This window comes from Lygodium microphyllum, chromosome 8 (assembly GCF_053477565.2).
Source record: "Lygodium microphyllum isolate KBCC chromosome 8, Lygodium_microphyllum_v1.1.10, whole genome shotgun sequence".
NCBI classification, from domain to species: Eukaryota; Viridiplantae; Streptophyta; class Polypodiopsida; order Schizaeales; family Lygodiaceae; genus Lygodium; species Lygodium microphyllum.
The window spans coordinates 48,794,125-48,806,084 of NC_141142.1; the positions used below are offsets into that span (position 1 = coordinate 48,794,125).

Sequence of the window (11,960 nt, forward strand, 5' to 3'; positions counted from 1 at the left end):
TAGGGAGGGTGAGTCCACAAATGGCACCTTTGTGCACTAACCAATCAATTCTTTTGAGGAGGGAGTCTCTTATAACTTATGACCACAATTGGGAGGGGGACCAGGGGACTTCCTTGCCTCATTGACCCCTTCAAGTTGAAGGTCTTGGAGATGACTTCGTTAACCTGCACACATGCCAAGGCATTAAAGATGACTCCGTTAACCTGCACACATGCCAAGGCATTAACAAAAAGTGATCTCACCATGCTGATAAATCTTTGGTCAAATCCAATAGCTCTAAGGGTGAGCTGTGTGAATTCCCATCCAACTTGGTCGTACGCCTTGTTGAAATCAAGGTTGATTGACAATGTGTGTTGATCACTAGCCAAGGTCCAATCCACCATTGTCACAAGGTTCAAAACAATGTCTTGAATCCTACGTACGTGGATGGATTCATATTGCCTGCCATGTGTCAATTTTGGAAGGAGGTACTTGACTCTCTTGTGAATGACTTTTGCCATGATTTTGTACGAAACTATGAGCATTGTCAATGGCCTCCACTACGAGATTTGGAGTTTCTAAGTAGACTTAGGAATGAGATTAATGAGATGTTGGTTTATATCTTGCGGGACACTTTGATGCTGGAAATAGTGGTTGATGAATTTGACATAGTTCTTCCTACGTGTCTCCCAAAGGGCTTTGTAAAGTTCAATAGGGAGCCCACAAGGGGGTTGGGAGCCCACAATCTGTGCCAACTTATGCAGGATTTCTTTAGTAGTGGAGTGCCTAACTCCCTCGCCATCCACTATACAGGTGACGGGTTCCCTCTTATGTTTGTTAGCTAACGTGTTGAAGAAGGTCATGGGAGCATCCCCTTTAGTGTCCTATCTTGATTTCATTTGAATCTTAATTGCCTACACATGGATTGCTTCTTGCTTGTAAATAAAGGCTTTGGATTCCTGCAGCAAAACAGAGAGACAAGGGTTGTCACAACAAGGGCATGCAACGGGCTCTTTCTAGCCCGGGCGACATTATACTTGGTCATCCTCCTTCGATGGGCAAGAGCTTTGTCATGTCTTTTGGCCTCCTCACCTATAGCTTCATTGCACCTTAGCCATGTAGAGATAGGGTTTGCCCTAGCTACCTTTGCTTCATGCCACACTTAAACTTGAGTCTTGCTAGGCTTTGGGGTTCTTCAAGGAAGGACATGCTTAGTTTGAAGGGTGGGGAACCCTCTTGTGTTCTTTTGGATTCAATAAATTGAAATGTCAATTGGATGGGTAGGTGGTCCAAGCTTGCAACATTGCTCGGTGTGGCAAAGGAACAATTAGATGATAGCCACCATGCACTATTGTTGGCATAAAATCGGTCCAACTTGGCTGCCCTCCATATTGGTGGTTATGCTAGGTGAATATTTTATTTCCCTTTCGGTTGATCACATTTGTCACATCTTCCAAGCCATGGAGTACAATTAGTTGCTTCCGTCCATCCCTTTCCTCTTTACTCATGCTAGCTAAGCCATGTGATCTATCCTTGGCCTAATAGGTCATTTTTCAGTCACCAACCAAGAGCGTTGGCTTCTCTTCTAGTCTAGTTCCTAATTGCTCCCATTGTCTGGCTCATCGCCGACACATTGGCACTTCTCTTCTAGTCTAGTTCCTAATTGCTCCCATTGTCTGGCTCATCGCCGACACATTGGCAACATAGATAGAAACTAGAGTCATTGCCTTACCTCGGACGGTTACTTGCGTAGCTTGGAAGTCCGTGTTGCCTCCGACCATATGAGCTGTGGAGAGAGGTTGTCCATAATGACAAACATCAAGTCTCCTTTTCCTTTGATGCACCCTTGGTGGGCAATCAAGGTGTATCCCTTTACCATATCTAAAACCGGCCTTCCTCCTCGGAGAGGGTGGTGAAATCCTGATCAAGCACTTAATTACAACAACTAATAAATCAACAAAACTGAAATGCACACTTATCATAATAATCTTGGACATTGGATATCCTATTGGCCCCAAAATTGGCGTCCCTTGTGGTACTTCTTTAACTTGTATTGCTATTGGATGAAGTACAAACTGAGATATCTTTATCTCCTCTACTGATCCAAAACCCCCTTGCTATCACAACCGATCAACAAGCCTTTTGGGCAATTTGCTCCTTGATCTTTACACAGGACTTGTACAAACTGGACCACAAACTGGCCAATTGCTACCCCAAATCAAATGGAATGGACTGGCATAAATCCCTAGCAATTCCTTGAATTCCAGCTGCTAATTTCAGTGTATGATGCCTCTACTTGCTGGCACGGGTCCTAAGCTGGTTGCTAAACCCTAATTTTTGTTGAGAATTAGGGTTTACAGCAGGAATCTCACAGCTGTCCACCAAATCTGGTTGAACACCTTCAAATGGATGAGAAATGCTGAGATACTCAGAGAATGGGTTGGAGAAAAAGAGAGAATGCTAAGGGGAGAGAAAATTCAGAGTTTCCACACAAGAGAACGTTCAAACCTGCATGCTGCCTGCCTTGATCAGCGTTAATGCTGTCATCTGCTGCCCGGAGCCTCAAACCTGCTGCTGCCTGCATAAAATGCTGTTGCCAGCAGCCCTTGATGCCATAAATGCTGTCACATGCTGCTTTTGCCTCGCTTGCAGCAGTGGCTGCCTCCAGTAGGTGTGTACAGCTTCACAATTTGATCAATAGCACCTTCTTCCTCTCTCTTAGAGTTTGAATGGACTGAATGAGTCTTTCCCAGCTCCAAACAGCCTTCTTTTCCATTGCATGGGCATTTTTGCCAAGTGGCAGTCTTCTAATTTCATTTTCTAGCAATTTCGAGCCAATTAATTAATTTTCAGAATTAATAATTATTTCTGAAAATTAATTTTAGCCCTTCTGACCATGCCCAAAATTAAATGTGCCTATCCACAATTGGGTAGGCCATTTGCAACCCCAAATGGTCTGCAACCTTAATTGACTTGGATAGTCACAAATTAATTAATTAGTGCCTAGTTCCTAGTGTCACCACTGACACTTAAATGGCCAATTAAATGCCCTAGGGCCAACATTGACTCCAATTGACATCCAAAACCCAGTTGGCATAACTTATCACAACTTTTGCCTTTGACACCCACTACTTCCTCGGGGTCCTTGGTCTATTACCATGAAATAATTGCCATATGCATTACATATGCCTTGCAACATTGCACATTTGATTATTAAATTAATCAAATGTTACTAGCAAGAGCAAAGTATCTCAAAAATTTAATGTCCGCGTGACAATTTCTCTCCTTGCCTCTTCTTCTCCAATCTTGATTTCTTGGAGTGCTATCACATCCGATCCTCTCTTTCTAGCAACGAGTAAATTGCTTCTTTCCTTTCGGGAGGAGCAAAACCTTCCCGCATTCCATGACACCACTTTGATCTTACCAGTGGCATTATTCATCACAATCAATGAAGTCTTCTTTCACACCTTCGTCGTTAGCGGTGGCAGCATTGTAGTTATGATCAAGAAGAGGACACCAGACTAGTTGCTTAATAGAGATCCTACTCTTTGGAGTATTCCATTTTCCCTGTTGCTTCTTGTTTGCACATAATTTCCATAGTAGGATAGCTCTCTAAAAGGTGAATGTCATAAAGATTATGGGAGGTTGCAACGACAAACACATAGATGTAGGTGTAAAGAGTGGACAAAACTTAATGTGAAAACTATGATACTGTCTAGTAGATCGCATGCATATGCTATTAGATGTGCTCAATCCCGCACCCTTATAAGATGCCATCAATGAATGGGAGTGCTCAAATTGTAAAGCCCCCATTACAATGAGAAGGCATGTGGGAACCTAGACATCGGTTGGGTCTTGACTTCTATGTAAGAGAAGGTCTATGTGATTGGATGGTAAAAAAGGTGAGTTTAGCCTATAGTTTGGTTCAAGAAGTTAAGTTGGTAGCAACTTGATGCACATTACATTGAGTTGTGAGGTGTGGGATTTATTAAGGACCTTGATGGGGGTTTTGTGGCAGCACTCCAATGGTAAAGGGAATGTTCACTGGCTGGCTAGTGAAGGTTAATAATATTGTATATTGGTCATGCTGGACTACCACCTTTGCAGGCTATAAAAAGGAGACCCTCTAGAACTATGATCTATCCATTCGCCTAGTGAGAGTTCATTCATCAAGCTTCGAGTTCTTTACCTATCTGTCTAGATCACCATCTTCAGTTCACAGTGGAAGTGCATGGGTGGATAGAGCTTCAGTCCACCGTGGAAGCGCATGGGTGGACAGAGGCATCATTATTTCACTTTGTTTGCAAATAAAGAAATCTCAGTTCTTCTCTAATTTGCTGTGTACTCTGTCTTCTGTTTTTCTCGATATTATGGAAACTCAGAGTAGTGTGGGAACAATTGCCATGGAACATGGAATGGGACCTTTGGACAGGCAGAACAACATCCAATTATATAAGTGCGAAGTATTTATATACTATGTGAATGTGTTGTCTTCCCTCAAGAAAAACTCTGAAAATTGTGGAATGGCAGTTCTTTGCTCGAGAAGAGGCGTGGAATGGGTAAGAAATGGGGTAGGGATGGAAAGAGGTGCTCCGAGGTTTTTGGGAGGGTATAGAGTTGTGCTCCAGTTGTTTCTAAGGGCTGGAATTGGTGTTCCCTGCCTCTATGATTCACCCCATTTTGAAAGAAATTTACTACTGCAAGGTTTTTCAAAGAGGGGTAGTTTTTCAAGTTCTTTAGGTGCTTCCGTGCTGTAGAAAGCCTTTAATTGGCACTGTGGTCTTTCAAGCCATCCAGGGATACGATCAGACATGCTGGGCAATTAATTAGTATTCTATATTAGAGATTTTCCTATTGCAAGGATACTGTTGTAAATCAAAGCTTGTTGGATGCAGGTGTTGGCTCGCAACAATTTGGAGTGTGATGGCCTATCCACAATCTTTGTGAAGGATCAGGCACTGACAAGTGAGGGTGAGTTCAGGACTTGCATTCTTTAGTTTTAAGGACTTGTGGTATTTTGAAATGTTTATATGCTTGCTGTTTGTTTTCTCTTGTATCCTATTCCTTGCTGCTCCCTCCATGTTGGCAGATACTTTACCCTCACAATTGCATGTTTATATGCTTGCTTTCTTTTTTCTCTTTCATTCCTATTCCTGGCTGTAGCTGCTGAAAGGGTAGTTGGATGGGCTATTAGTGATCATCTCATGCGTTGTCAAGAACCTGATATAAGTAACAACAAGCTGGTTCTATCTACAGAAAGGTTAGATATTCAGTAAGCCTCAGCTATTGTGGCATCTATCTGTTTTAGTTTTTGGAGCTAATTGTTTATGTTAGTTCCAAGTTGTTCATGAAGCATCTCGTTATCTAATGACTTCAGTGTGATTTCTGCAGTATTTTGCATGGTCTGAATATCTTACAGGCTGTGCAAAATGAGTCCCGTAGCTTGAAGAAGACTCTCAAGGTATTCTAGATGATATATATTTAACTCATCAAATCTTTGTATCATGGAGATCTGATTACAAACAATCTGACGATGGCTTTCCAGGATGTTGTAACTGACAATGAGTTTGAGAAGCGGCTTCTTTCTGAGGTCATTCCTCCCAGTGACATTGGAGTAACTTTTGATGATATTGGCGCATTAGAGAATGTCAAAGAGACACTAAAAGAGTTGGTTATGCTTCCGCTGCAAAGGCCAGAGCTCTTCTGCAAAGGTCAGCTGACAAAGGTACATAGACCCTTGTTGGATTTGCACCATCATGTTACTGTTGTAGAATGAGCAATGACGTGTTCATTTTTTTATTGTCGCTGTCTGTGAGTTCACTTTTTGCCATTTTCTTCTAGAAAGGGGGTGGTAATTTGACGTGACCTTTTACTATCTTTGCTGCAAGATATGATGTCTGTTTTAAGTACTAAGCTGGTGGCAGACTTTATTGTGAATTAATTTGTGAAAGCCTGGATACTTGGATTGTTTTGGATTTAAAATTGATCTTTTCATCTAAGGAGAAAGATATGATGAGAGAGGCTGTTTAACTTTGCGCCTCCACGAACTAAGCATGATAAGAACTGTGGCAAGTGATTTTCATTGCAAGAAGTATGATAAGATCTTCAACAAATGATTTCACATTGCAGCCTTGCAAAGGAATTCTCCTGTTCGGTCCACCTGGCACTGGAAAGACTATGCTAGCAAAGGCTGTGGCCACTGAAGCTGGTGCTAATTTTATCAACATTTCGATGTCCAGCATTGCTTCAAAGGTGCTTACTGGCTCTTTCATGGCATGAAAGAGCCCTCTTTTGTATAGCGTTTTGAACCTTTGAAATACTGAGAATGAGCATATGACCTTACTAATGCCTTGATTTTGCATGCAGTGGTTTGGTGAAGGGGAAAAATACGTTAAAGCAGTGTTCACTTTGGCAAGTAAAATTTCTCCGAGCGTTGTTTTTGTTGATGAGGTATTTGACTTTCTTCCTTTGCTTTCTCTTGTAAGCAATTAGTGAAAAACCTTTCTGTAAGAAGGCTGTCCTGTTGGGTGCACTCTCTGTGAGCAAACATGAGGTTTTGGATATCTCGGAAGGGTTTTGTAGGGGATGGCCATGACAGCAACCCTGTCTACATTCTAAGGCAAGCTGGAATTTGATTGTGTATATTTCAAGAATAGAACTCCTCCTGGGTGAATGTGATGTTCTATAAGTGTCAAATGTTTCAGCTCTGAAATTATACTGGAGTGATTTGATGCTTCTGGTTGAAATTATCTGGACATATTATACTGTATATGCACGGGCTGTTTTGTTGGAACAGCTGTTATGAGTAACTCTCACAGCTTTACTTCTTGGCATAGCTGACTTCCTGGATTTGAACAGTGGGAAACACTCGGCTTTTACAGTAATTTTGGTTTGTTCATGGATTGGAAGAAGTGGGAAACGTCTGGCTTTACACCCTACAGTAATATTTGTCCTTCAACATTCTCAGATAGAAGGTAGTCTGTAGATGGGTTGAAACAGTTTTGGTTAAACATGTCCAACTAAAATTCTTGGTTGGAAGAAATCTCGCTGAAGTTGTCTGATCAATCAAGCCATGGATTTTGAATAAATACAGCACCCGCATTTGCCTGGGACTGTATCTGGGGGAGGCATATGGCAAAACTTGGCAGAAACAAGAGTAAGCGTGTTTGGTCTGCAGATACATCAGTTTGACTTTGCAGATACAGTAGTACTTTCTGAGTGTTATGGCCTGGCTGGTCTGCATTGTCCTGTCAATGAACACAATAGATTTTTTACAGCAAACACACTTGGATTCTATCTTTACACTGCGGAGCAACTTGTAATTCCATATCTGCTAACTATTGACCTATCTAAATTGCAGCATCATATCAAGGCTATAACAAACTTTTGAATTTTCTTCACTAATGTTAATGTGGTTAAGATGGGGCTTTGATGCCCAGTATTTTTTGAAGCTCTGTGCCAAATATAGTTCATCTGCTGATCTCTTTGTTACAATTTATTGAATAGTTGTTCACTAGGCACCAATTTATTACAGATTCTATATGTTATGTGTGAAAACGGAACCTACAGACTGAATTTGCATCGATATGGTTGTGTTGACTGTAAGTCTAGATTGGTTATTACTCCTGTAATTGCACATAAGATTCAGTAAGTGTGCTGATATTTTTGGAGGTTATTACTCCTGTAATTGCACATAAGATTCAGTAAGTGTACTGATATTTTTGAAGGATATATTGAGTAGCTATTTTATAGGCACACATTTATTTCAGCTTGTATACATCATGTAGGGAAATGGCTATCTACTGGATTGAATTTGCAACTTTACATTTTATGTTGACTGTAAGTCTAGGCTGGTTTTTACTCCTGTAATTGATCACATAAAATTCTGTAAGTGCAGCAAAGGCAGAATTTGATTTATTGGATGGTCCAGTCCTAACAATAATCTTGTTTATTCACACAGGTTGACAGCATGTTGGGGAGAAGGGAAAAGCCTGGTGAACATGAGGCAATGCGAAAGATGAAAAATGAGTTTATGGCCAATTGGGATGGGTTAAGGACGAAGGATAGAGAGCGGGTTCTGGTACTTGCAGCAACAAATCGTCCTTTTGACCTGGATGAAGCTGTTATTCGGAGGCTTCCTCGAAGGTTGTCTCATGACCGATGTGTTTGTGTAGCAGTTCATTTGCTGTCCCGAGATCTCTGCCTCTGGTTTTCTGTATAGGGAAACTTGATTGGAACTGTAAATGGAGCATGCTTGGGGTTTAAAACTTTATTGCATGGTTTCAGGCTTATGGTGAATCTCCCTGATGCTGCAAATCGTACTAAAATTCTGAAAGTCATTCTTGCTAAGGAGGAACTGGTTCCTGATCTTGACCTGGATGAAATTGCCAATATGACAGATGGTTACTCAGGAAGTGATCTTAAGGTCAGTGAGGAGAACTACAGGTGGCAATCATGATTATTCCTTTGAAGATCTTCTCATGTTTTCTACTTTCCTGTGCAGAACTTATGTGTTATGGCTGCTTATCGTCCAATTCGAGAAATTTTAGATAAGGAAAAGAAGGTTTGTGAGAATTGTGTATACTAGCATCCATGAATATCAAGTGTTGTACATGGGTTAATTACACAAAATGCATCATCTTTCAGGAACGAGAGGCAGCGGTTGCAGGTGGTCGGTCACCACCACCTCTTGTAGGGACAGCTGGAACAGCTGTTAGTATAAGGCCACTCAACATGGAGGACATGCGACATGCACATGAGCAGGTGAGTACCACTGAAATTGGTTTGCTGTGATTGTTAAAGCTGTGTTTGGAGTCTCAGGGAAACTATGGTACTTGCAGGTCTGTGCAAGTGTATCATCTGACTCAGCAAACATGACAGAGTTGCTTCAATGGAATGAGCTGTATGGTGAAGGTGGTTCTCGCAGGAAAACTGCTCTCAGTTATTTTATGTAGTCAAGCCAGAGTCAAGAATCACTTCACTCTGTCTTTGTTTTCTTCTCCCAAGTTCCGGGATGATGCCTGAAGGGGTTCTAGAAGATCATGGCTACTACTCCATGATCGTTGCCAAAGAGATGAAGCAACTGCCTCCTGGTTAGTGTATATTATTTATGGCCCAGTTAAACTTGTAGAAATTGAGGTCGTTAGTGTCGGAGTGCAAAATAGACCCTGACCAGGTAAAGTGCAAGCGCATTATAGTTATTTTTCCCCAGGGCTTAGAACGTAGTGGCTCTTGAAGCTGTAGCTTCTGCAGAGTGTAACAAATTACTTAACAGAGAGGATCCAATCAAGGCAGTGGGTCTACAATCCAATGTATATTTGAGGCAGACACTTCTGGAGCTTTTTCATTGTTGCTGAGGATGTTCTGTTGGTATTGCATCATTATGGCACCAGCTGCGGCATCAGTCTGAGATATGCCAAATTTACCCCAAGTGGAGTATTGGAAAGGTTTCCCTGGAGGAGTGTACTCCATTTGGAATGGGCTCTACACAAGCATAAACCGGTTCAGCTGATCTTTGGATTATGGTAGCTGAAGGCACACTTGTTAAGCCACATGTAAGATGACACAAATGAAGAGTCATTAAGGTGTGGGCCTCTTGATTGTACGCTTAGGCTTGCTGGCAGTTTTGACAGTGGGCTTTTCATGGTTTGTCAATAAGTGGGGATGCCAGGGGGATGTTGACACTAGTAACTTGATCAGTTTGTGATCCAAGATGTGTCAATAAGCCATTACCAAAAAGACAATTTCAGGGCTGGCTGTAAATGGGCCATGTGCCTCCAATCAAGTTCTTATGGGCTAGTTCATTGTATTTTGTTGTGAACAGTTCTTATGGACCCTAAACCATTTTGTTCCGAGGCTCGTGAGTTTTGTGTCATGGGTTTTGAATTTAAGCAACAATTGTCAAAAGGTTACCTGTTCAATTACAGGACTGAAATATTGTACAGGAATTCATCGCTGGAATCATTCTTTGGGAGCAGTTATATGCAAGGAGTAAAATGCCTGTGGTAGTGAAGTAGGATGACCATATTTGGTTTCTTCAACCTCTCTCTCTCTCTATCGAAACTACCTGCCACAACAGGGAATCTGCATGGGACCATTATGGCCATTATGGTTGAATCAACATTTATGTTCATGAATGCCAATACACGAGAGTAAAACAGGTGATGTTACAGTTGTAAATCAACACTGGAATATGAAAGGTTGAATAATTCAAGTGTAACATGGGGGCATGGAGTTTCTTGAACAAGTTTGCTCCTCTGGCTCTAGCAAATGAACAACAAAAATTTAGGCAGGGTATACTTTTTCACACGAACTTCCTGAGTGCATGAATGGTTATGAAAAGAAGAGAGGAGAGGTGGCTTAAAAAGGAGAGGAGAATCCATGTAGTGTGTGTTTCACAGATGCTTTACCCTTGTGGGCTCATCAACTATGACAATGGCATGCCCTTGTTGGCAAGTGTAATTATGTCAATCTAAACAACTAATCAGATTGTAGTTGCGATTCGTTGTAGTAAGTTGAAATTGCTCAAAGGATTGTGGTAGGTGTATGCTTCATGGCTAAGTTCTATATGGTTCAACAAAACTGCACAAGTGAAATCTTGTTGGCAGTGTTGAGTAAACTTTGGATGATGTCAATGGTTGTGCCAAGAGCTATCGAAAGCTGAATGTAATATCGCTTTGAGGGCTCCACTGGTATTTGTCATTGATTTGATGGTTGTGGTTAGCCGAGTACCAAATTTGCAAAAATAGAACGGTAATGAGGCTAAGTGTCTTATTGTAGCTTTTCATTATTATAGCTAATTAAAAAGTTAGTAGCACATGTAGATTATGAAGTATTTACATTGCCCAAAAAAAGGGAATATTGTTCTAGCTATAGAATTTCAAAACAAAGATATTAACTTGTGAATAGGTATCTATGTCTTTTCATTCTCGATTGATTTTCTAAAGGCGGAATCAGTCTTAGCAAAAGATTTGGAACTATGGTTATGGGCTTCAACAATATTACCGGAACTATGAGTTGTTAGCCCTCCCTTCGAGTTGTGAACCCACCCAAATGTGACATCATTCTTGGATGGCCAAATGTTGGGAGAATCTAGCCATGAACCTCAATGTCAAAACATGGAGGTTGTTAGGAGTACCTTTGAAAGCCTCTTCTTTCATGTCACACTCACTTTGGGTTCCTTTCTTGATTGGTTTCCTAAAGAGGAAATGGGCTTTAGCAAAAGATTTGGATTTAGGGCTATGGGCTTCAACAAAAATATTAGAATAATGATTGGCTAGCACTCCCTTGGATTTGTGAACCCACCCAAACGCGACATCAGTCTTGGATAACCAAAAGTCCGGAGAGTGTAGCCATGAATCTCCATGTTAAAACATGGAGGTTGTGAGGAGTACATCTTCAAGCCTCTTCATGTTTTCATTGTCACATCGGGTTCCTTTGTCACCTTTCTTGATTGTCTTGAGAAACCAAAGCACATTAGGTTTCTCAAGGTCCTTGTAGATACCAAAGTTTTGTTGCTTCCATTAACCCAATGTTTTAGGAAGTTCTTATCTTAGGGATATGTGATGTAGGCCAACTCATCTTCATTTTGAAAAGAAGTAGTAACATCCAATCAACTTCCTTTGTAACAAGGCTAAATGGATCAAAAGTTTACTCCAATAGAGAGAATAGTTTGCACTTTCATCCCAAATGTCTATTGAGATGGAGCAAAGATTTACTCCATTAAAGAGAATAGTTTGCACTTTTATCCCAAATATCCATTGAGATGGAGCAAATATTTACTCCAATAAAGAGAATAGTTTGCACTTTTATCCCAAATGTCCATTGAGATGGAGCTCGAGAGGATTTAGAGTTGGAAGTAGTAGGCACAAAATTGTTAGTATAAGCCACATCACTTAAACCATATATCGAAGAGTAATGGTGACATGCTACATTCTTTGGTGGTCCCTTCTTCAGGTAACTGAGTGACCTTCCAAGCTTCC

At 41.1% G+C, this 11,960-nt stretch overlaps 1 protein-coding gene across 2 annotated transcripts in view; it reads left to right on the forward strand.

The window, feature by feature from the left end:
* The window catches only part of LOC148032256 (uncharacterized), a 40,236-nt gene extending 30,351 nt beyond the window's left edge, over window positions 1-9,885 (forward strand). For both annotated transcript variants that reach the window (XM_087682905.1, XM_087682906.1), the window contains exons 17-27: window positions 4,875-4,950; window positions 5,143-5,239; window positions 5,371-5,440; window positions 5,525-5,704; window positions 6,109-6,231; window positions 6,346-6,429; window positions 7,940-8,124; window positions 8,266-8,404; window positions 8,483-8,542; window positions 8,626-8,742; window positions 8,820-9,885. In XM_087682905.1, coding sequence (XP_087539031.1) covers window positions 4,875-4,950; window positions 5,143-5,239; window positions 5,371-5,440; window positions 5,525-5,704; window positions 6,109-6,231; window positions 6,346-6,429; window positions 7,940-8,124; window positions 8,266-8,404; window positions 8,483-8,542; window positions 8,626-8,742; window positions 8,820-8,933 — 1,245 coding nt within the window. In that variant the 3' untranslated portion in view covers window positions 8,934-9,885. The remainder of the gene's footprint in view (window positions 1-4,874; window positions 4,951-5,142; window positions 5,240-5,370; window positions 5,441-5,524; window positions 5,705-6,108; window positions 6,232-6,345; window positions 6,430-7,939; window positions 8,125-8,265; window positions 8,405-8,482; window positions 8,543-8,625; window positions 8,743-8,819) is intronic.
* The last annotated feature ends 2,075 nt before the right edge of the window (window positions 9,886-11,960 follow it).